The sequence below is a fragment of the Cydia pomonella genome, chromosome 3, assembly GCF_033807575.1.
Source record: "Cydia pomonella isolate Wapato2018A chromosome 3, ilCydPomo1, whole genome shotgun sequence".
In the NCBI taxonomy this organism is placed as follows: domain Eukaryota; kingdom Metazoa; phylum Arthropoda; class Insecta; order Lepidoptera; family Tortricidae; genus Cydia; species Cydia pomonella.
In genome coordinates this window covers 10,328,673-10,354,318 of record NC_084705.1, presented here as the reverse complement: position 1 = coordinate 10,354,318, position 25,646 = coordinate 10,328,673, and the positions used below count along the sequence as shown (strand labels likewise).

The following is a 25,646-nucleotide window of genomic DNA, read 5'->3' as shown; positions in this document are numbered from 1 at the left end:
CCAGTCAATACGTCGTATTTAATTGAAATGACAAATCCAATATTATGACAGCAAATTTTTTTCTTGATGAATGATTAATGGCAATGGTATTTCGTCTATTATGCCGAAGAATTGGTAAAATCACAACATTTTTTTTATTCTTTTGAATTTTTTTGTAATAAGCCATATTCAATTTATATTATTATATTGCAGTGTTCAGGACACAAAATACTTCCAAATCATTTGTGAAGTTTCAGGTTTCATAAAAATGAAATGTTGTCAATCCGTTTCAAAATATTTTTTTGTCACGCAATTGCTTGGGTGTGGTATACGATCAGCACAACGACCGGTCTAGTAAAGTTACACTTCATGTGTAACCGATTTCAATTATAATTATTTACCTTTTTTTGGTACGAGTATTATCTTTCTTTCAGACACAATGAACATATATGGAAAAAAGTCTTCATATGCCGTTTTGTTGTATCATATATCATACTCACTCATTGCAAAGGTGCACTATCGTACTCAGTATCTTTTTGAAAGTTATATTGTCACAATACTTTTTGTGGTTGTTCCCTTTTCACCCTTTGCAACACAGACGTCGAGTACCTATTCGACAAGGTAAGCGGTAAAAGAAATTATGCATACTTAGAAGAGTTTTAACAACAACCAAGTGTGACAAACTGCAGAGCTCATTATCCTTAGTGTACATACTTTAACGGTAAAGTGATATTCCGAATTACATCCTTTGCCCAGCAGTGGGACAAGCTGATGACAATAATTCAGATAGGAATTGTTTTGTAAAATTATAAAATGAGAAAAATCATGATAATAAAAGTAAGAAAATGTATGCATACGAAATATTAGATCTAGACCGCAACACGGTAAGTTGATTAAAGACACAAACAAACGTTACTGATTTCAAATTTTAAAATTTTCTGTAAGTAATAATTTCTAGCAAGGCAAAAAATATTTGTAAATTACTTATCTGATTGGTTTTAATGCTACAATAGTCATAAAATATCTATAACATAATAATCTCATTCCCGTGGCGTCTTGATTCATGACCGCATTACACGCCTCCTGTTCGGAAACAGGTTACCCAATAAAGTAATTTCAAGAATAGTTCGGTCGTTCGCCTTTCTGCCACAAAAAGCATGCACGCAGAGATAAGGCTAGCTAGACGATGTTCATTACACAATAATTTGATATTGTGAGTGAAATAATCGTAGCATGGCGATGTTATTCGGGCTCACGCTCGCTTGCCGTCGACAATGGCGTAGCGATGTGAGCGTTCACACATATCGATATCACTGTTGCTTATGATACGTTACGGTCGGAGATCCGCGTGTGCTAACGTCACCGTCACGGTATTCCGTTTAATGGAGGGTGTGCAGAGCGCTGCTTAGCCTCATTAGCGGTGTAGAAAAATAAATAGATACTCACAATTTAAAACCCGAGCTGTGACGCCGTCAACTAGTAAAACAAATAAAATTTTGGTTGACCGATCGACAAGATACATTAGTATTATGTGTTTTATTATAAGGGCGATATAACCAAAAATTTAGACGAGTCTTATGAGCCGAGTTAACGCTTTCAATGCTTATCTTCCGTGTTACACATAATGTTTTTCCACTACACTTGCGATATCCTCAAATCGTGTACATTAAATGAATCGTCTACGTTTAGAATTTCTACAAACGTGTTAATATCGTGTACAATGACACCTGCCTAATAACAGCTGACGCTAACCTCACTGCGGGGAGCAGAATGTAGTGCCAATTTGATGCGCTATGCAAGTGGTCACACGACCTAGGATTATCTATTAACTACCAGAAAACCAAAGTAATGCATATTCACTCCCCTTACATTAAAACCAACTCAACACCTAAAATAGTGGCACATGAACACTCCTGCGTATATAACTCAAATCCGCATTGGGACTGCAAGCCCTTAGATCTTGTTAAACAACATACATACCTGGGTTTAATAACTGATGATAAATTTGACTGGAGCCCACATATTGATTAATGATCATATATATATGTAAAAAATTAAGAGCAATACTCAGTAACTTAAACATACTTAAAAATAAAATGCCATATAATACTTCGCCTTATATATTCGCTATGTGCACGACTGTCACGCAACCTAGCATCCGCAAATCTAGGAGAAAACGTCAATTCACCACATCTTATAAAACTACTCCAACACTGAAAACTACTAAACGGATTTTCATACGACTTCCATCTATTAATAGAGTGATTCTTGTGGAGGATTTAAGTAATAACTTATTAAGGTTTTGTGTAAATTAGTTGTAATAAGACGATGTTGTCGGAAACAATCACGCTGGCTACGAGCTTTAATCGAAAACGCTGCCTAATCCGTTTGAGCTATAACAACACAATATTTAAGCATAGTGTTTCTTAGAGCCTGCCAGTACACCACCTGAAAGAATGACCAAATCCGTCGTTGGGGGCCACTCTTGTTCGCTTAGCCTTTGACAGGCTCACATTTATTGATTAAATTAATTTTAAGCGTAATTTGTACCAAGTATTTATTTTAGAACATGACGACCATCAGGAGATACTCGCACTTATTTATCTTGTGCCTACATTTATGACGAAGCCTGTGGCGGATTATCACTCATGTCATGTAGATTGGACGAAGTTTGTTGCGGACTCTGTTTAGTACCTATGCTTTTGACGAAGCCTGCTCTGTGGAATTAGATGATGGTTGTGGTTTCAATTTAGTTTTATTTAACAAAGGGTTTATTACTAAAATAAACAAAGTTTTTCACGTATTTTGTTTTGACATGAATATATAAAATTGTTGACATAAGATTGATTATTTTTAGACATTTTTTAAATTGTATCTATTCATTTATTACATAATGTTATGAAACTATTAATGACGATCATAATACAAGTTCTTGTAGATTAGTTTTGCATAATTTATAGGTACAGTAATTTTATATTATGAGAATAAATATCTAAATTTATTCACAATAGGCAACGGAATCTATGGCCTACATGCCAGAATATTCAATCCTACGGCGGTGTATAATATCCATCTGTTATTAGTACACCCATAAACTAATTCGGATATTGCACCTGCTCTAATAGTTTCACACGACTTCAAGTCATTTATGTTGCTCGTCATGTCCATCTAAACGAGTACCAGGGAACTTAAACCATAAAAATGGTTTATTTATTTTCTCGATGCCTATTACCCATGTTAAAGCATAAAATTATTAGTCGAGTGTTTTTTTCCCACGAGTACAATTAGATACGAAGTGATATGAATGTTAAAGATAAGCGTGCCGGAAACATGCAATAAATCGGGATGTTTCCTAGTTGAACAATAAGCTAGCGTCGCACATGTTCTTGTTAATTTTGCGAACATAAAGCAAGGCCGCATGCTGCGCGCGGACAGCGACGCGGCGACGCGGCGCGGCGGCGCGCGCGCCCGCGCCTTGCCCTCTCTGCTCCACAACATGAGCGCCTACAATCCGCGTACATTTCCGCGATTGTGCGTACAGGAGACAAACCGTTAAACGATCCTTTGGAGCCGTCATCTAATCTAGATTGTCATTGTGAACCTACAAAAGGATACTCGGTAACAAATAAATATACCTATACCAGCGGCTGTAGCACGGTCGCATTTTTATCACTTGTCACTATGCCATCACTTTCGCACTTACAGGCATAGTGACAAGTGATAAAAATGTGACCGTGCTACAACCGCCGATAGCTATAAAATTACTCATTTTAATATTGATGATAACATTACGAGTATATACATCAAAAGTATGTTATACATAGTTGTAAAGAAAGTACATATTTAAAATTTGTACAAAAAACCAAAAAAAAAAAATCTCCACGGAAAGTCGTAAAATTAAAAAAAACAATGTTAAGAGCTTCATATCTTTATCAATTTAATATCTTGTCGTTGATCCCCGGTTCATAGAGACTTATTTATTACATTAACTTTTGAAGATGTGTCTACCTAATTGTTACCCTTTACAAACCATGAAAAGTGAATGAACTATTAAAACCAATACGACGTGTACGTGAATGTGACGTTTCAGTTAGTTAAAACCATGAATTAAACGAAGCAATTAGTTAATTGCTTCATCTAATTTACAGCGCATGTAAAACAAAACAGGGGAAATGAAATATGAAACTTAACATTTATACCTATCGTATGAATTATTATAATGAGCTAACTTGATAACTCCACTAAAACTGTTAGTTTACTCCGATAACCACCTGTTTATGAAAAGGGAAACAATGGTCTGAGTACCAGGGATCCTATCTTTATTACTCATCTCACGTTACGTCGATACGATTCTGTTCATTGATTTTAACCGCAGTAGATTAAACCTAGTGTTTATGCAACAACGGTACACAGTCACAATGCGAGTGAACCGTTGTAATGTTTACTTCAATATTGAATTAGTGTCCGCGTTTGCAATAAAATGAGCAAGCAACTTGAAGTTTGAAGTAACATTAAAATTTGAGGACAAGAATTGCTGAGCAAAGATACGCACAGGAATGTTTCCGCGTTTCTTTGTGGCCGAGTGAGAGAAATTATTTACACCATTGTAACGCAAGACGTGTGCGCAAATTAGCCCGATCGTATCTCGGCATGCAGTTGGTGGACGTCACGAGCCATGCAAACAATATGGTGCATTTACGTAGATTTACTGAAGAATGGAGTCGACGGGCGAGTGTAGAGCGCGTCCGGAGCGGACAAAGCACCCAGCGCCTGAGCGCTGTACTCTGTGTGTAAGTATGACCTGTTAAATTTATCTTACATAAGACCATCAAACATGAAATCATACGCGCGGTGGTTTATGGATCCAGTTTGAGCACAACGTTTATTACGGGTAAGTATCAAACAAAACTACTACTAAGTAGTGCTTACGAAAAAAATGTAAATACTTTCTTAATGTTTTTCAAATGATATTGTAATGGTTAATTCTTGATCTGAATAATCCGATAGTAAGAATGAAATTAATTTTAACTAGGTACTCAATAACGACAGTGTACTGGCTGAAATCAAATGTAAACGAATATAATAAATGAAATGAAACAAAGAAATTACAACATTTTTATGTCATTCGTCGTGATGGTGTCTGGTGCGCATAATAGATAATGCGTGCTCATTTTATTGTAAACGCAGACACTGATTCAATATTGAAGCAAGGAAACATTTACAACGGTTTCCTCGCATTGTGGTACTTCTTCCTAGCGTTGTCCCGGCATTTTGCCATGGCTCATGGGAGCCTGGGTCCGCTTGACAACTTATCCCAAGATTTGGCGTAGGCACTAGTTTTTACGAGAGCGACTGCCATCTGACCTTCCAACCCAGAGGGTAAACTAGGCCTTGTTGGGAAAAACTCATTGGTACGAGCCGGGGTTTGAACCCGCGACCTCCGGAGTGCAAGTCGCACGCTCTTACCGCTAGGCCACCAGCGCTTATAATTAATGCTCGCATTATGATTATGTCTCTATAATAGTCAATTTTAAGTAATAAATAATCCCGTCAAAAGGGGACGGCGTAATGCCGAAATAGAACAACTAATAGCCGAGCAGAATATAATAGGTGTGAGACCAAAGCACATCGTCTCCGCTGGCTTGACCACCTCGAAAGGATGGGTTGGGATCAGGCAGTCAAAAGGGCTTACTTGGGTCATAGAGAAATAAGTAAGCATAGAATGCTCACTCCATACATCAGTTCTCTTACCAAAACGCTTATTTGTTATTTTCGTAGTCGACATCTAGCGTCAAGTAGCGGATTTATCAGTACTGCTACTTGACAATAGATGTCACGAAAATCACGGCTGGTAAAAGTGTAGTGCTCAACAATTAACAACTAATATTACACGCAAAAGTAATTGAAAATAGAGTTCCGGTTAATTCGGTTATAATGTTAGCTTAAAATTGTTGTGCGTTATGACCTTTCGTTCGTCGCGACATCTATTGTCGAGTAGCAGTCTGATAAATCTGCTACTTTACGCTAGGTGTCGACTTACAAAATAATAAGTGTTTTGGTAACAAAACTGATGTATGGAGTGAGCACTATACCTGAGGGCACGGTAGTGAACCTACCTTTTCTCGAAGCGCTTCGTCGTTTTATTGAATTTTCATAACTTGTGTTTGGATTATACCAGATAAACAAGATTCTCGGGATATAATGTCGATAGTGGACTTAGTTAGTTAGTTATTGCTTCTGGGCATTTTCCGCAAATCGACAACCATTGTGCCTATTTTGCGTGAAACGAGGTAGCGCTACTCTAACCACCCCAGCTCCTCCACGAAGCCTAGCAATGTTTTCAGGTTGCTAACCGCCTCCTTTAGTGTGCACGGTGTCCCTAGGTATTTGCTCCTGTATACTTCTACCTGTTTGCAGTCTAGAAGAATGTGTTTTGTTGTTTCCTCTTCCATGCACGCTCTGCACATGAGGCTGTCTGTTTTTCCCATATTGTGTAGGTGTTTGTTTAGTGTGTTGTGTCCTGTTATTAATACTACTATTTTACGTAGTTGGTGTCTAGGTATTTTCAGTAGCATTTTGGTGAGCTTCCGGTAAAATATCCTTGGTCTGCCTGCACGTGTCCATTTCATTCCAGTACTTGTTGTGCATTTGTCTGTGACGTAAGTCTAGCTGGTTATGTATGTAGGATATTGGTAGGGGTATGATGGGCTCGGGTCCATAAGCCGGTGTTTCTGAACCTTTCCTGGCCAGTTCGTCCGCTGTATCGTTTCCTCTTGATCCACTATGCCCCTTGATAAAGGATGGATACATTGAATTGTTACTTTGTTGCCTTCTTTGCTCACTTCCGTGAGGCTTCGATGACATTCGAGTATGAGCTCTGAATTAAGTTTGTCGCTGCATAACGCTTGTAGTACTGATTTGCTGTCAAGCTTCTAATAGTGGACTTATTAAGCATACACATATTCAATTGCGTAGCTCACATACTTTCGATTTTATGAATATACTTTTAGATACTTTTTAGATTTAGATACTACAATTTCAATTTCATTTATTGAGAGACCAACTAAGATCATTATTGTTAGTAAAAAATTTATGTCTTAAAATATATGGTTAGTACTATACACAATAACGGGAATGTCAATAAATTAATGATGAATAAAAATAAAAATTGAAATTGGAAAGAAGAAGCGCTGGTGGCCTAGCGGTAAGAGCGTGCGACTTGCAATCCGGAGGTCGCGGGTTCAAACCCCGGCTCGTACCAATGAGTTTTCAGAACTTATGTACGAAATATCATTTGATATTTACCACTCGCTTTTCGGTGAAGGAAAACATCGTGAGGAAACCGGACTAATCCTAACAAGGCCTAGTTTACCCTCTGGGTTGGAAGGTCAGATGGCAGTCGCTTTCGTAAAAACTTGTGCCTACGCCAAATCTTGGGATTAGTTGTCAAGCGGACCCCAGGCTCCCATGAGCCGTGGCAAAATGCCGGGACAACGCGAGGAAGAAGAATTGAAATTGGAAAGAAGTGAAATTAAATCAAAAACAATACAATAAAGACAAAATTCAATAAAATAAAAATAAATGCAAATAAAATTAATTTAAAAATGTTTCAATATAGGTATTAATTAATACAGATGTCAAATTTGATCAAATGACACTTCATACAATTTCGCTATTCTATACAGTTGTCAGGATGTCAGTGTAGATATTTCACATCCCAGTTCAAGTGTATACTACAACAGCGGTTGAGATATACACAATCTACCCGTTCAGATATTATTCTCAGAATGCTGTTGGTACTGGCGCGGATCCGGCGCACCAGGGATGTACAACGCTTGCGCATAGTCGCGTGGAAACAGTCCACCCGCGCCTCGGCAAACATCCCTGATGCACTACAGTATCGCGGCAGCCCCATCAGCACCCTGAAAGCGTTATTGAACTGTACACGAAGAGAATTGTACCGTGTTACTGTGTAGTTCGCCCATAGGCCGCTAGTATATAGGGATGTACAGTACGCCCTGAAAAGAGTGACCTTGACCTGATTAGAGCATTTAGCGAACCTACGGGCGATCATATTAGCTCTAATAGACAATGCTCTTCGTTCGCGTTCAAATATCAAATATCAAACATTTATTCAGCAAATAGGCCACAGGGGCACTTTAACATGTCCATTTTTACAAACAATAAATAAAAAAATAAAAAAAACAATTACAAATATCGAAACGATGAAATAATAAATACTTTATTAGAGATGTATACTGTCTCTAAATGTCAAATTACACAAAAAAAACTATGATAAAAAAATAAAACCATAAAATACTAAAATTCTTTAGAGATGTATAAGTCTCTAAGTGTCAGAGATAAAATATAAAAAGATATTAAATTATCCTTATAGATGTAGAGGGTCGCCAAGGCTTGAATTCTTATATAAATAATTAAAAGACAAAAAATTAAACAGACAAGAACCAAATGAAGTGTCTCACGTTAATGCCACTCAAAAGTAAAGTTACATACTTTAAGGTGGTTCGATTTTCATACAAAAAACAATCGCTATTAATTAATTAATTACACAATATTATTACATAAATAGTTGCGCATCTATCTACTTTCGAATATTCATTTGCGCTAAATTAATAGAAAAACTTTGTTTCATACAGAAATCATGCAATAATCAACGTTATATTTTTATAAATTTTACTTATGTGTGTGTGACAAATGTCGTGTACAAATACATTGCGGCGTTGCCACCCCGCCTCGGACGGCCATCGGCGCGACGTTGCGATGTTTGACGCGTTTTTAGCTGACTCTGTCGACACTGACACTCAGTGTGACCAGGCGTACGATAATTGTCGTACATGTACGATAATTTGGGCCCCGGTATGACGTAATGTTCCAAAGAGCATTATCGTACACTAAAGTACTATAATTTCAGCCCTTGGATGATGCCACCTTAAAAGTCTAGTAATTTGAAGCAAAATATGACACTTTCTCTCAGAAATAGGCTAAAATTAGTATCTTTTGGGTGTTCGGCTCCTTGGTGTAAGTTTAAAGTTTAAAATGTCACAATTTCCTGTATACCGTTTGAGTCTATCCCAAAAATACACAAACATAAACAGATTTTTTGCGCAATTTAGACGAAAATTGTCTTTTTTTATTATTAATTGGAAATTTAAGCTTATTTTGCTAGACATTTTTAGGGGCTGCCTTTTTGATTGGCGTACGATATTTTTTTCAACGGTACAATAATATTGACACTCAAGTACGATAATTCTCTTCCGCTCACCTGGCAACACTGCTGAAACTTGACAGGATCTGGGGGCCTACCGCGAAAACCTAAATTCGCAAATTGCGGGGATCTTTCTCTTTTACTCTCACTAAGACGTAATTAGAGTGACAGAGAAAAATGCCCGAAATTGACGAATTTCGATTTTCCCGGTAGCCGCCCTGGTGCTTGAGGTACTTGATAGAAAACAACGCTGCCGCATGTTCTGAATTGTGATTTTATGTGTTTTTGGATTGAAAATGATAGCAACGTCTAAATCAAGTTACAAAAATCATCGATATTCTGGTCCGCGAAAAACCAGGAAAAGTGTAACTGTAATTGGAGTCTACAAAAATGACCAATTCATAGAAAATATGACCTAGAAACTAGTTCACTTTTATAAAACTCAATTTTGCCCGAGATTGTACTTAGGCGAATACCTAAGGGAGCTAAGTGTATTGATCTTGAATAATTAGTTGGCTAATACATATATGACTCCAACATGATATGGACATTTACATCATAACTATTATACCTAGTTGGTTACTAAGTTCTGTAAAGGAACGGGCGTGATAGTGTCAGAATTTTTGACCAAACCACGGCACGACGTCTTCATGGCTGCCCGTGAACGTCTCGGCGTTCGTAACTGTTTTACACGGGACGGCAGTGTTTACGTTCAAGTTAAGGAAGGGGAACGCCGCTGCGTGTCATCACTCGCTGATCTCGACTCCATCAAGCCTGCGCCGGCGTCTCAACCCGCTGTAAGTACAGCTGTTGAATCAGGCCCGACTGCTAGTAAGCCAGACAGAAGGGTGAAGCGTCAGGGAGCTATCAAACCCCGTGTTTAAAACTAGTTTTATTATTGTGTTGTTAGTTGTAGTGTAAGTTGCTTGTCTCTCAATTTGACTCTTGTTTTTGACCGTGTAATATCTTGTGCGAATTTCTTTTTTACCCTCTTCTTACTTTAATATTTTTTTGCAACTTCACATCTGTCGGTTAATATTTTATTGTGTGAATTTCTTGTATACTTGTTCGCTTGGCACTGACAGGTAGTGAAAAATTGTCACAAGTGACACTTGACATGTATTAGTGTTGCCACTTTGTAAATTGCGTTTCGTTGCTTACTTTAATTTTTTATTGTATATTCAGTTACTGCTGGCGGGTAGTTGGAAATTGTTTTAGTGCATTTCTTAGTCGTAGTTGTTTTTATATTTATTGTAGTTTGATAATACTTATTCATTTCTATACATATATATATATATTTATCCGTAAATGGCAAACTTTAATGATTCTGACGAAAATAGTGATTTTGTTTCTGCTTCCTCTGATTGTGATGATAGCTTTCATAGTCTCCCTCCCTCTCTTCATGACTTACTTGACCTACAACTTTCTGACGTTCCCAAAAATTTTAATGTCGCGCATATAAATGCCCAAAGTATCCCCGCCCACTTTAATGATTTTTTATTAACTTTTGAACTAAGTCGTATTGACGCCATTTTGATCTCCGAGACTTGGCTAAAGCCTTGCCTCCCTTCTACCTCTTATTCGTTGCCCGGTTTTTGTTTAATACGTAATGATCGCTCTGGCAGGGGAGGTGGGGGTGTTGCTATTTATCTCCGTTCTCATATCCCGTATTCCATTTTAAGTATGTCTACTCAATCCCCTTTTTCTGACACCGCAGAGTATTTATTTCTAGAGTTGAGCCTATCTCACTCTAAAGTCCTTTTAGGGGTATTTTATTCTCCCTCCCTTCAAGTTAATTACTTTGGGTCTTTTGAAAAGCTTCTCGAGAATTTAATGCCATCATATACACATCATATAATTATGGGGGATTTTAATACATGTCTTCTAAAAAATGACTCTCGCTCCAAGTCTCTTAAATCTCTTGCTGAAGCCTGCAATATGTTCATCCTGCCATCCGGTCCCACACACTTTTTTCCTAACTGTTCTCCGTCGCTTCTCGACCTCACTTTTGTCTCTTCTCTAGATCATGTTGCAAGGTATGTCCAATACTCTGCGGACGCCTTTTCATATCATCATCTGATTTTTTTGTCTTATAAAATCCGTCCACCTAAGGCCAAACCTAAAATACTCTTTCAGCGCAATTTTAGTCGGATGAATGTTGAAAAGCTTCGTGAGGATGCCTCGAAGTTCGACTGGAGTGGTGTGTTTGAGGCTGTTTCTGTAGATGAGAAGGTATCGCTCTTTAACTCTGCTCTAACTCATCTTTACGATGTTCACGCTCCTATACGCCCGGTAAAAATTAAGCACCTTCCTGCTCCCTGGCTTACTGCGGACATTAAGTTATTAATAGCAAAAAAGAATTTGGCTAAATCTAAGTTTAAGTCATACCCTTCAGATAAAAACAAGGCTAAGTACCATGCTTTGCGGAATCGTTGCAGTACAATATGCCGAGATGCTCAGAGGCGACACATTCACAATTCCGTGGAAAATGGTAACCCCGCCAAAGTTTGGAAGTTTCTAAAGTCACTTGGAGTTGGGAAGCAACCTCAAAACTCAGTCGGTCATAGCGTTGACCTTGACCAGCTTAACCTGCACTTCTCTTCTTATGCCTCCTTTTCTGGGTCAGTTAAGTTGGACACCCTTAACTTTCTTTCAAATATCCCAACTCCTGACTATCCCCCTTTCTCTCTTGCTCAATTTACTGACAGTGACGTTAAGAAGAACGTAATAGCCATCTCGTCTAATGCCGTTGGAGTCGATAACCTGAGCCGAAACATGATCCTTCCTCTCATTGACGTTATAGCTCCTATTATCACCTGTATCCTCAATAGCTCCATTTCTTCTAATGTTTTCCCATCTCTTTGGAAAGATGCCGACGTTATTCCTTTGCCTAAAAAGTCCAGTCCCTCCTCCTTCTCAGACTACCGTCCTATTTCCATTCTTCCTTTCCTCTCAAAAGTTCTAGAGCGTCTAGTACATCAGCAGTTTACTTCTTTTTTGAACAGACATGCGCTCATGAACCCATACCAATCCGGTTTCCGTTCAGGCCACAGCACAACTACCGCTCTTGTAAAAATTACTGATGATATCCGGGCTGGTATGGATAATCGTAAGATCACGGTATTATCGCTTTTGGATTTCAGTAATGCTTTCAACACGGTTGACTTCGATATCTTGCTAGGCATATTGCGTTCACTTAATGTATCTCCTGCGGTAGTTGACTGGTTTCGCAGTTATTTAGTAGGGCGTCGGCAGCGTATAAAGGTGGATTCCTCTCGATCTTCGTGGTGCAACACGCTTGCTGGTGTCCCACAGGGCGGCGTGCTGTCTCCTCTTCTTTTCTCTATCTTTATAAACTCTATCACTTCCAATATTTTGTCCTCCTACCACCTTTACGCTGATGACCTTCAAATATACTCTCAGGGCTCTGTTGCCGATCTACCACAGACTATCTGCGCCATGAACACTGACTTGGAGAGCATCTTAGATTGGAGTAAGCGTTACGGTCTCAAGGTAAACCCTACTAAAACTCAGGTTATGGTAGTAGGTAGCTCAAAGCTTACTGCCCGGATTGATTTTGGCTCTCTACCTGCCATTGTGTTTGACGGTATTCAGATTCCCTTCTCTGTCCAGGTAAGGAATCTGGGTGTCATGATGGACCAGAGTCTCTCTTGGGCACCTCAGGTGAGTGAGGTTAGTAGGAGGATGTTTGCTGCAATTGCATCGCTCCGCAGACTTCGAAATTTCTTGCCTTACGCCACTAAAATTGCGCTAGCTCAATCTCTCTTACTGCCCATATTAGATTATGCTGACATTTGCTATCTTGACCTTACGCAGGATCAGCTGAATAAGCTTGAGCGCCTCCAGAATCTCTGTATAAGGTTTATATTTGGCTTGCGCAAATATGACCATGTGTCTCAGTTTCGTTCTCAGCTCAAGTGGCTTCCTATTCGTCTTCGCCGTGACTCTCATGTTCTTGCCCTCCTATATGGCATTCTCTTTAACCCCGCTACACCACCTTATCTCAAAGAGCGTTTCAAGTATCTCTCTTCTATCAGATGTTCTCAGACTCATATTCTTGCTCCTCCCTTATCTACTTCAAAATTTTATAATAGCTCTTTTACCTTCCGGGCTGTTCGGTTATGGAATGCTCTGCCAGTAGAATTAAGATTAGCTAAATCTCTCCCCATTTTCAAAAATCAGCTGAAACTATACTTTCTATCTCTACCTTAAGTTGCCATTTATATATTTTATATGTGTAAGTATAAATATATATATATTGTATTATATTATATTGTATAATTATTAGTATATTAGGTATTGTTTTAATACTTATATAAGTAGTATGTGTGTTTGTATTTAATAGTCTCCATATTTAGCTCCTTGCACTACCTGTTGACTTTTGTATGAGTTCGAAATTTCCTGCTACCTAAAGGTTGTCTGGAAGAGATCGCTTTTTAGCGATAAGACCGCCTGTTGTTACCTGGTTCTATTTTCCTTTAAAATTCATTTGTAGTTTTACATGTATGTAAAATGTATAATTTGTTGGTGCAATAAAGAATATTTACTTACTTACTTACTTACTTACTTCTGTTACTCGATTTCTTTCTTTCTTCCTAGCGTTGTCCCAGCATATTGCTACGGCTCAATGGAGCTTGGGGTCCGCTTTGACAACTAATCCCAAGATTTGGCGTAGGCACTAGTTTTTACGAAAGCCACTGCCATCTGACCTTCCAACCCAGAGGGTAAAACTAAGCCTTGTTGGGATTAGTCCAGTTTCCTCACGATGTTTTCCTTCACCGAAAAGCGACTGGTAAATATCAAATGATATCTGTTCTGAAGTTCTGGTACTCGATTTGCAACCTCTTTATTTCCGTTAAAACAAATGCTACCGAAAAAATAAAAAATTACATAATGTGGTGGATTTGTGAGCTATAATTATATACCACACATAACGCTTATCTCGTCGTATCTATAATGAATTGGGGCCTAAAAGAAAATCGTATTCCAATTTTTTGAAACGCTTGTATTACTTTCTGTATTAACTAAAAGTTGCCTTAAAATTCAGCTTTTATACTAAAAACGGCTTTAAATATGTTAAATTAACAAAATATATTTTGACAGATGCTTTCGCGCCCAAAACGCTCTTGAAAATTGTGTGACGTCACAGTTTATGGTTTGGCCTGTGCTAAACCCCACACAAATCTTAACTCCCTCAAGCGGGCCATAGTTAAGACAGTGATGGAATTAGACACGACAATCGTGCGTGCCGCTATTGATGACTGGCCTCGTCGTTTGAGGGCCTGTGTCAAAGCCAGAGGAGGCGATTTTGAATGATATTGACATATGTAATTCCTGATTTTGTGTACTTCATTTTAATATATACTTTATTAAACTTTTGTTGGTATATTTTATGTAGATAAAGATTAATGCAGTAACAGAATTTAATAACCAACTAGGTAGATAACAATGCAATACATAAACACATAAATTGGATATGATGTGATCCGTTGAATGAAATTGACAATAAATAAAATAAATAAATAATTTTCTATCTCTAGGCATTGTGTGAAACTTCTAGTTGTGTCAAAATATCGGGAAATTAATAATATAAACAAACATGGTAAATATCTCATTTCTTTTTATAATGGTTATAAATAGAAGGCCATGCAATTTTGTAACTCACTGTAATTTAATTAAATGTATCGTAAAAAAAATGTTTTAATTCTACTGTAAAATAGTACCTACTTTTTTAAAGGCTGGGCAGTAAGGGATTGCTTTAATTTCAGAACAAAACAGCGTTTTTTTTTTGAAAAAAATTCCGGAAAATCTGTCTTACAAATTTGGACTTTCTTAGGTTCATTCTACTTAGAATCTTCTCCACCCTAGCATTAAAAAAATATATCCTAAAATATCCATACCATTACGTCACATTTTAGTGTGAAAGAAATTTCAATGTAAAACTAAAATTTCAATACAAATTTTCGGTTTTTTTAACACAAGGACTGATTATGCTAGTGATTCTGAGTTGGAAGAACCCAAAAATATCATGATGTGTGAGAATCAGATTTTTAATATTTTTATGGAAAACGCTCATATTTTTCATAAAATAATTTATTAAAAGGTACTTGATAATACTGATAACAAAAAAAAAATTTAATGAGTCTCGAACCCACATCCTCTTGCATGTATTTCCACGTACATACCGCAACGCTATTGAAGCCTACTCACGCTGTGCCAAATTGTCTACTACAAGGATCCCAGTAAGACTGTTTGAATGTGTGAGTGATACTTAGAAATAGAGTCAAAAAACATTCTGTCGACATTAAGGGGTAGTTTTTGTACAATGAAGTGTTCAATGTTTGTTGTAATAGTTCAATATTTATTTAAAGAGTGCGCTAAACATAATTTACAGTATAGAAATACCAAGACTACTCCACAAAAAAATTAAAACTCAAAATTTGCAATTGTGGCGCCATCTAGTGAGGTTTAAGCTTTGGGTAACCTAGTCGAACCACCTTAACATAACCTGTACCCCGTGTAAGCTTAAACAGACCGGTCTCCACAAACAGCACCCGTTCACGAGTATGTTCAATGTCTGTATCGTCTTTAAAGTCAGAAGTCACAATATGCCCGAGATATTTAAATTGTGACACTACAGTGAGTACCTCCCCGTTTAACTACAAGAACTATAAACACTACCAGAAGTATAAAAAAGAATGAATAGTGAACAAATTTCTCACCTTGCGCCCATGTAACGGTAGCGAAATGGCCAAGTCATATATTTGGACTAAGGTGTAGAGTTTGTGAAGTTAGGGCTAGAGTAAGAACTGTTAGAAGCTTGGCTCTACAAGATATCTGATAACTTTTTGACAGTGCGAGCATTATAGTTTTGTCATTGCAACATTTTACATGAAAATGTTTTTGATGGGATGCGTATTACTTATTGCTCTATGCTTGGGTCGACCAACTGGACGCTGTCCTTTTAAGCTCATCCTAAAATTCCTAAATATCATTGGGCGGATAGAGTGGAGGCAGATTTCGGATCACATACCCATGGGAATCCATTTACATTTAGGTACGAGTATTTAGTTAAATAAAACCGTATCTATCGAATAGAATAGTGCTAAGTGAAAATAAAATGAAACGACCTAGGAATAACTGTTTAATCGTGACATTTCGACATGCTGCGCGGATGTGTGCACATGATTGGCTTACATTTACAACACGACTAGTGCTGCATAGGCTGCATCCGTTACATGTTTATCTAATTCCAGTTTAATGTGATTTTGATCTGATATGAGAGGAGCGTCACTCTCACACTCATTGGTTTGGTTTAAGCGGAAGCAGGTGTGCACATATGTACAAACTAATACGATTCCAACAGGACAGGAGCAACTCGAATTGTCGACTGCCAGCGTATATCATGAGCATCGGGATGAATATCGAGAGCTCAATAAAAACAATATAAAAGGTAATCACGGTTTATATCCCGGTCGATTTAAGTGTAGTGAAGTTATATTTTTCTATGGGGCACCCGCTTAATGTAAAATCTGCCTCTAAAAACAATTTTTTTTTCTGAATTTTTAAATACATTTTAGGGGTCTTTTAAATATTTAAATATGAAAATTTGGCATTTTACGCCAGACACACAAAGATCAACAATTTGTGCAGTTATTTATTGCCTCAGGCTCCCCAAGTGAGCTGTGGCTAAATACTGGGATAACGCTAGAAGCATGATATGAGTTGTTTAATAAACTTAGTTGTAGCAATGCAGCATGCTCATTGTTGTTAACTACGTATTTTGACAACCAACCAGGGTTGAAAAGGTCATCGGGGTAGCTTACCAGTAGGCCACAGCGCTCGTTGGCACCGGGTGAATATTCTCTGTACGGTATGGGAAAGAGAAATTTGCAACGGTGAGACAGACCGAGCCAATGTTGACCTCACGATTTCAATTGTCCATGCAAAATGTTACGGGGAAACTAAACGATGTCACGAGCAAGGCAATTCTAGTTTTATATTCAAGGTCAAAAATGTATCCACTGCAAGTTTATTGCCTTGGGGTCAGGTCGGGAGCAGGCGGCTACTACGAGTGGCCGCGGGCTGCGCCAGCGCAAATGAAACATGACTGCCCCTGCTCATTTGTCGGCTTTTTTATTTGTTGAGAATAATGACGCGTTTATTTACACACGGCACTTAAGACGAGGATAAATACTTGAACTATTATTGGATAAATATATTTGGTGCCGGGCATTAAACGAAATGCATTGCTATTAATTACTTAATTATATACTAATAAAACCAATCAACTTGGCACGTTTTTAAGAAATATAATAAAATTCCCTTAAATCATTTTACAGTACATATGGGGCTACTTTATAGCACTAGTGCGAGAAGTAGCATATTACGTTACTGTGTCGAACATTTAAAGGGCCATATGTACTGTAAAACGTTGTACGATACATGTGCGAATAGGTAATTCGCAACTCGTGTCGATTTAAAACACTCCCTTCGGTCGTGTTTTAATTTATCGCCACTCGTTTCGAATTTCCTATTTTTCGCACTTGTATCGTAATGTACTAATTTGGTTCAGTATTTAGTTGAACAGGTGTAGGTTAATAGTGACTACTTTACTTAAGTGTATTTTAATGTAATAAATAAGTATGCTTCACCATTAACCGCACAAATAAATACATAATTAATTATAACCTACCAAGTACTTAATGATATTCAGTTTCGGTTGTTTTTTTTATATATTTTATAAGTATACGAGTATAACGTAAATTCTGCATTGGAGTGAACAGAATAACATGAAGTTTTTCCATAACACTGGTTTATATTCTGAATCTTTTTTATTTATTTTAATTTAAGGTTTTGTAACTGTCTTTGTAAAGGTTTGGAGCAAGTTGGTCTAAGGAATCACGACCAAGCATTATTTTATGCGAGCATTTATAAAGTTAATATTCATTTCACTTTATATTCTGGAGAAGCTTTATGGGTGCATAAAAAAGATAAAAGTGGGTTCAAATTGTTGTTTAATTATTCAAAATTTCAATCAAACCTAGCGAAATATTAAAAAAACTATTATGTATGACACATAACTAACTTCCGGAAGTTTTAGGATCCAGGTCATATTTCCAAAGAGAATTTGAAATAGAGGTGGATCGTCAAAATAAACTTTGTAGCCACAGTAAATTTATTGCCATCTTTTGAGACATGATTAAAACTCTGAAAACGCCTTTTGACTGTGATACTTATTTTTTCACTGATATGTGTTAAATTTGTTAAACATCAAAAAAAAGGCGCCATCATACCGGGCATAGGCTAAAGGTATGGCGCCATTGTTACTAATTAAATTTGCGGCGAAATGACGGAATTAAAGGCAAACAAAATAATTTCGCGATAGGCCCTCTTGCCCTCTAAAAATTATGTTGTAAAAGGTATTATAAAACTCCAAAAAATATCAGTAATTACTTTTTTATTTAGTTCTTGTTGATATTGTATTTGGAAGATGTCTTTTTAACTTTTTAAACGAAAAATATTCACTGCAGTGGTAGTGGTCCAGCGTGGCTTGACGTCGCGTGCAAGCCTAAGTGCAAAACTATATGCGCGCATTGGGTCTAACTTGAACCTTAACAATGTGAGGCTAGTAAAACATAGAGTGTAAAATATATCGGCCGGTACAAACACTACATCATGTCGGCGCCCTACGGAACTACAATTCAATGCTTGAATTTAATAAATTGCCGTAAACTGCGTACAATTTTCATATTTATTTCTTATAAAACTTAAAGGTGGGTGATGTTTTGCTAGTGATTAATGTTCAAGAGAATGACGCTAATAACCATAGGGAGTCTTATAGCGTTGGATGAGTTACGTACTGAGGAAATGCGAATACTGGATTATTAACTTTAGCTGATTATTAATGAATATTGATACTTACCTAATACATATTTATACGGAGTGTCGCATGTATAAAGGGCGAAGAAGGATTCAAAAGGAATAAGGATTATAGGGACGACTTATTAAATTAGAGTGCCTATGTTTTTGCTATTATCAAGCTGAATTAGCTACTAATGATTAAAAAAAAACAGTTATGAGTTCTTTAATTTTAGATTTGTAATTTTGTTTCTGGCAGGGACGCCAACGCATAAAAGCAAGAACAATTTTAAAGCCCGTGTTTTATTAAATTTAATGATTATAAATAGCTCTTCATAGATATTGAGAATCACCTAATACATTCCATTGGAGTAATCGGAGCACCTCACATTCTCACAGTGGCTTATCAAATTCAACAGACGCGTTGAGTGAACGGTGTGAATAACAGATACAAGTGCAATTGCAACTGTACAATCAGGAATTTAAGCGATCGCTATACTGTTACAAGAAATAATTTATATTCAAACTCTATGGTTTAATAAAGTAAATAATCCTCATAATATGACGGGTGCCGTTGTTGCCGTGCCATGTGTTTTTCTGTATTGTAAAGTGGTCCTCATTATTTCTATGTCAGGTAATATGCGTTAGAAACGGTGACTGCTTCAACGACATTTAATCCGCTTGAATTATTTGATATGTAATACGTATTAAGGCGTTTATAGTATTTTATGCAACAGTTGTATAAAAAGGGTCAAAAAAGGCGAGTGGCGTGAGTTACAATGTGAGCCGGAGCCGAAGGCGTAGGCGAACATTGTAAAAGAATACGCCACGAGCATTTTTTGACCTACTTATACAACGTTGCATACAATATTTTTCCTACGAGTCAACAAAAATAAATCTTAATTTAGGTAAACAAAGCAAAAGTATATAGCCAAGAAGCGCGAGCATACCTTGTTACGCGCCCGGCCCGCCCCGGGCCGCGGCCGGGCGGTCAGCGACACCTCGTAACTCATGAGGCCCTGGTACTTGCTAAATTAAATTTTTGGACAGTTTTTTCTCAATTTTGGCCACCAAAGCCTACGGAGACTAACAAGCAACGCTAAGCAGTCTTCGTAGTCTATGGTATGGGTGTTGCTATATTATTATTATTATTATTGGGGTTTCGGGCCTTTGAGTGCCACGTCGACCAGGTAGTGATCTATTGTGACAGCCCTTTAAAGTTCATTACTGAAGCCCGTTGAATCCAGGAAATTCCAGATTCTTTGGGCCGTAATGTTCTGTACCTCATAGGGTTGCAATACGTGCCGCCCTAAGTGGGTACTTCTTTTTGACATTAGTGGTCCACAGGAACAGAGAATGTGTATTGCAGTCTCCTCTGATTCCTTGCAGAACCTGCATGTCGCGTCTTGTTTCTTCCCAATTTGAAACATGTGTTTGTTCAACTTACAGTGTCCAGTCAATATTCTGGTCACCGCGCAGATTTTATGTCTTTTGAGCTCTAAGAGCTCCTTAGCAAATTTGTTGTTGAACCCTTTGATTAGAGCTTTCGAGTGTTCTTGTCCTTTGACGAATTTCCACCAATCGATTGCTCTTGTTTTTTCTAAGTTGCTGAGCAGAGAATATGCATCCCGTTTTGTGATTCCACAGAACGGTTCTGGGCCGATCAGGGATGTGTCTGCGCCCTTTCTAGCAAGTTCGTCCGCTTCTTCGTTTCCGTTAATGTCGGAGTGCCCTGGTACCCATCTAAGTATGACTTTGTTGGAGTTAGCCAGTGCATTTAGGTTTGTTTTAAAGTTCTGGACTAGTTTCGAGTTTGACTCCAGGGATTCTAGTGCCAGAAGAGCAGCTTGGCTGTCTGAGTTGATGTAGATATGTTGGTGTCTTAGGTTTCTATCCAGATTAATCTCCGCACATTTGTTGATGGCGTAGACTTCTGCCTGGAAGATTGAGGCCTGTGTGCCCATGCTGACGCTAGCACTGAACTTAGGTCTCTCACCATAGATCCCACATCCTACGTCACTGCCTTTCTTGGAACCATCAGTGTACCAAATATGGCTTCCCTCTTCGACGTACATTTGGTCGTTAATCCATTTGTCTCTAGGAGGAATTTCTACTGTGTACAGTTTAGTAAAATGACATTCTGTGTGCGTGTCATCCGTGGGCATGCTAAGGGTTCTATTTGCAAAAACCCAGGCCTTTAGTTTGGTTAATGCTTGAGAGCGCCATTTCGGCCTGTTTAGCGTGCATATTCTATAGACGCACTGTTTGGCCTCCTTTTGCATTTGCAAGTGGAGTGGTATAATGTCTAGCAGTGCGTCTAGGGCCGCCCCCGGTGTCGAGGAAAAGGCACCTGTTGCTGTTAAACAAGCCGTGCGTTGCAGGCTGTTTAGAGTTTCTATTGCCGTCTTTTGGCTGGTTTTGTTACACCAGACTGCGGAGGCGTAGGTAATAATGGGCCTCACTACCGCTGTGTATAACCACATAGCAATTTTGGGTCTTATGCCCCATCTTGCTCCTGCCATTCGACAGCATGACCACATGGCCATTTTTGGTTTTTGTATAATATTTCTCAGGTGAGGGTTCCAAGTTAACTTTTGGTCAAAAGTGACCCCTAGGTACTTGACCTCGTCTGAGAACGGTATTATTTGTCCATTAAGTTTTGGTTCTGTGAGTTTTCCGAGCTTTCGTTTCCTTGTGAATGGTACTATCACAGTCTTGCTCGGATTAATGGACAAGTCATTTTCTTTACACCATTTGAATATTGTGTTTAGAGCGCCTTGCATTAGGTTGGATATCGTGTGGAGGCAAGGGCCTTTGATAATGACTACAAGGTCGTCGGCATATCCTTGTGTGTCATAGTCTTGGCCTGACATAATCGCAAGAAGTTGGTCCACTGCTAGGGTCCATAATAGAGGGGAAAGAACGCCTCCTTGTGGGCACCCTTTTGTGGTATAAAATTCATGCTCTATATTATTGAGGGTCAGAGTAGCTAGTGTTGCTATATTACGGGTGTCACATGCGTGTTTCTGACTTATGAAGTAATTATTTTTACTATGCAACCAAATGAATATTTTGTAAGTTGGCAGCAATGCACTTAGTTTAAAACTGTATTCGTTTTGGTTTTGTTAGGTTGGTAGCCATTAATCGCAGTAACGTTATAGCGATTAAAAGCACAAGAGCTTTTATGAGGAATAGACAATATAGACTTTTCTTGAAACCTTTTATGTATGTTCTTATATTCGTGTTAATGAATGCATAAATGACAGATAACAGTAGAGGAGTAGGAAAAAGAGCTTTATTACAAGTTTGGTATCATTAGTATCATAAGTCTTCTGAAAACTGTGCACAAATTCGTCATAGGTGACCGTGACGAATTTGCGCACAGTATCGCCTTTGTTGACGGTTGGGATAGTTACTGCGTTTTGCAGGTGATTGCGCGAGTAAAATTCATGTGAGCAAGACGCACGATAACTAAATAAGATCATTCTGATGTCAGTATAACTTCGAATTGGCCTCCGGGTTTCATTCAGTGTGTACTCACGAGTGATCTTTTAGAGTGGCTTCCAGCTTGCCCGAATGAGTGTTCCACACGTAGGCGGCGCCGTCAGCCGCGCCCACTGCCAGCAGCCGCCCCGCCGGCCCAAACGCCGCCCGCGACCAGTCGCACCCCACCTTGAACGCCTCGTGACTGTGATGGAAGAAGAAATTAGGTGAAATCTTAAGGCTTTAAAGAGTATATTTGATAGAACAGAACCCTAATTCAAGCTTTACCTAATAGCTTTAAATTCATGTCTAATAAAGCTAATGTTGATCACTGCCTGTCCCTGATTCACCTTATTTAAAAATTTAATAGGTAGCTAAATGAAATTTACTTGCACTTATTATATGCCAGTATTTGAACTTTACTTAAAAATATAATTTTAAACGACATTTGCTTAAGTATCTTAATTTCTTAAATATTTTAGACGTGGTGAAACAACTGTATACTCGTAACATATGAGTAGGTACGTATGACACACATCAATATGACGGTAAATATTATCATTGAAACGTTTCATACCTGAAAGTCCGGACGATGGTGTTCTGTCGCAAGTCGATCAGCTGTATTGTATCGTCGCGTACGCACGCCAGCAAATAATTGCTGTCTGTAACAAAATAATCAGTAAACATTTCACGGGAAATACTTGCTTTTTACTTAATTAGCACTTTTGCAAGAAGTACAGAAGAAAAATGTAAGGTGCGGAAAACAGAGATTTCAAAAGTAAAGAAAGGCCCGTTCATATAACGCCGAGTGAACATGCGCAACAACGAAATCTGCACAAACGCCATTTGCGCACCAATTTTCTAGCCAACTTCGTAGTATTCATAAGGCCCGTCTTTACGAAGTCAATGGCGGAAAAGTACTTCTTCATCAGTCATCAGACTTTTTTGGAACATTCTTTTTACAAGCACGTGTGCAAAACTACAAAGGGCCATATTGTTCCCCCGGGAGTTATGGATTGTAAAAAAAAGCCATTTTATGTCACTAATTCTTACGAATCAAGTGGATATACATAATATGAGTTTTACTTTTAAAATACTGACGTTTATAAAATAATACTTTTGGTTATTCTTTAAAATTACTTAATTTGAATAATGAAACAGCCTTTTGAAATATTTATCTGTATAAATTATTTTTAATTCTGTAATTCTCAATCGTGGCTGAATTCCGGTTAGGTCTGAACCTTAACCTTACCTGTCAAAAAGTTACAATATGGCGGACGAATGTTGGAAATGTCACCGTATTTAAGAATTATTTCACCGTATTGAAATTTAGTTCTCTTCTTAGCAAGTGTGATGAAAAATATTCGGCCCGATTTGAAGAATGATTAAGACACGTTTAAGATCATGGAAAGATCTTTAAAAGATCGATAACTAAACGACATGTCAAAATTGACGTTTATTTCGATTCCGCTGTGATCCCAATAAGATCTATCTACGATAATTCTAACGTCAAAGTGACATTGGTTTTGCCCGAATCGAGCTGCTTCTGTCAATTATACGAACTACAAACGATATCTAAATGAGAACTGCTCTAAGCTAGAACTTATCGTTATCGTATCTCATTCTTCGAATCGGGCCGATTGTGTGTTATTCTAGGGAATATTGCAAACTCGGGTCTTTAATTCACTCCAGCCTGCGCTCTCGTTTCCATATAACACAGTGAGGTGAGTGAGGGGGCTCGTTGCACAACTTACTATTTGTTCGGAAATTATGAGACAGATATTAAAAAAAGGAAAAGGTTCTTAATTAAACTGTCTTTTTGATGTTATAACTCGGAACTCGAATTTTATTGACAGATAAAAAAAAACATGCCTCCATCCTATTTGGGAACAGAGACTAGAAAACTGTTCCTTAGTTTCGATATGATAAACTTATTAAATGTTTACCTTGAATACATTTATACCTCACCATTGTGTTGGTTGTTGTTTTCCACGTCGATAAGGAATATCGAGGAAAATTGTTACACATAACTATAACCGGGCGTAATGAAGACATTAACCACACATTTAGAGTTGTTTCCAATGCTTTTTCTAAGTTGAATGTATGCGGCCACCCTAAACCTAAACCATATAACCAGAACAAGCGAAAATTTCTAAAAAACGTAATGTTATGTTATGTTATGATTGAATAATTTGGATTCCTCACGTACCGTATTGAAGTCAATGAACATTATCAGATAAACAAATGGGTCCATTAATGTCAAACATTGTAAAGACAGTACAAAAAACACAACACAATGGGCCTTACAGCGTAGTAATACGTTCATATGTGATACCTATGTATTTTTTGGACATTGAATATAGGATGTACCTACATTTACATGATATAATTTATTATTACCATTGACCGAGCGGATACAGGTAAATGAATTCTCTCTAGATAACAAAACCGTGCAGAGAGGTTGGCAGCTAAGTGTTCCATTAATCTTGGTGCCAACAGTCATGCCCCACAGCTATTCCAAGTAAAATTAAGGACACCAGAGTACACAATTTTTGAATTAAACATAAAAAACATAATTGACTAAACAATATGATTTATGCAGTGTAGTTACGTGCGTACATACTGATCTTGATTCTAGATAACATACTTTTAGTTAATGTTTGTTGAAGAAAAGAATAAATTGCTACCAATTTATGTACGAATTTGAAATGTTTCACAACTCTATCTTAAATGAAGTGACAGTTTCCGTTATAGTTTGATTAATGCCTTAATACGGGAGAAGCACGAGTAATCAGATAGTTAGCCATAAAGCAAATTTATGGGAATTGCAACTGTCATTTATATACTTTGAGCCCGCATCAATATAAAGGAATGGAACATTATGGACGTTCATTAGTCGGAGTTCAAGTGCCATACAAATATTTTCCAAATGCATTTAGACTGGCGTTGCAAATATGTCATCGTAATACCTATGTAACATGAAAAAGATTATACTTGCACCAAACTTTTATTCCGCGCCTAAACACTTTGTATATTGACAACTCCTATGCAAAAGTTGTGACATTGAAATGCAGGT

General features: G+C 37.8%; 1 protein-coding gene across 4 annotated transcripts in view; it reads right to left on the bottom strand.

The window, feature by feature from the left end:
* Positions 1 to 25,646, bottom strand: part of LOC133516030 (autophagy-related protein 16-1) — a 250,562-nt gene that overhangs the window by 17,061 nt on the left and 207,855 nt on the right. For all 4 annotated transcript variants that reach the window (XM_061848712.1, XM_061848710.1, XM_061848713.1 and 1 more), the window contains 2 exons: positions 23,148 to 23,232; positions 22,629 to 22,775 (listed from right to left, as the gene is read on the bottom strand). In XM_061848712.1, the coding sequence (XP_061704696.1) occupies positions 22,629 to 22,775; positions 23,148 to 23,232 (232 nt within the window). The remainder of the gene's footprint in view (positions 1 to 22,628; positions 22,776 to 23,147; positions 23,233 to 25,646) is intronic.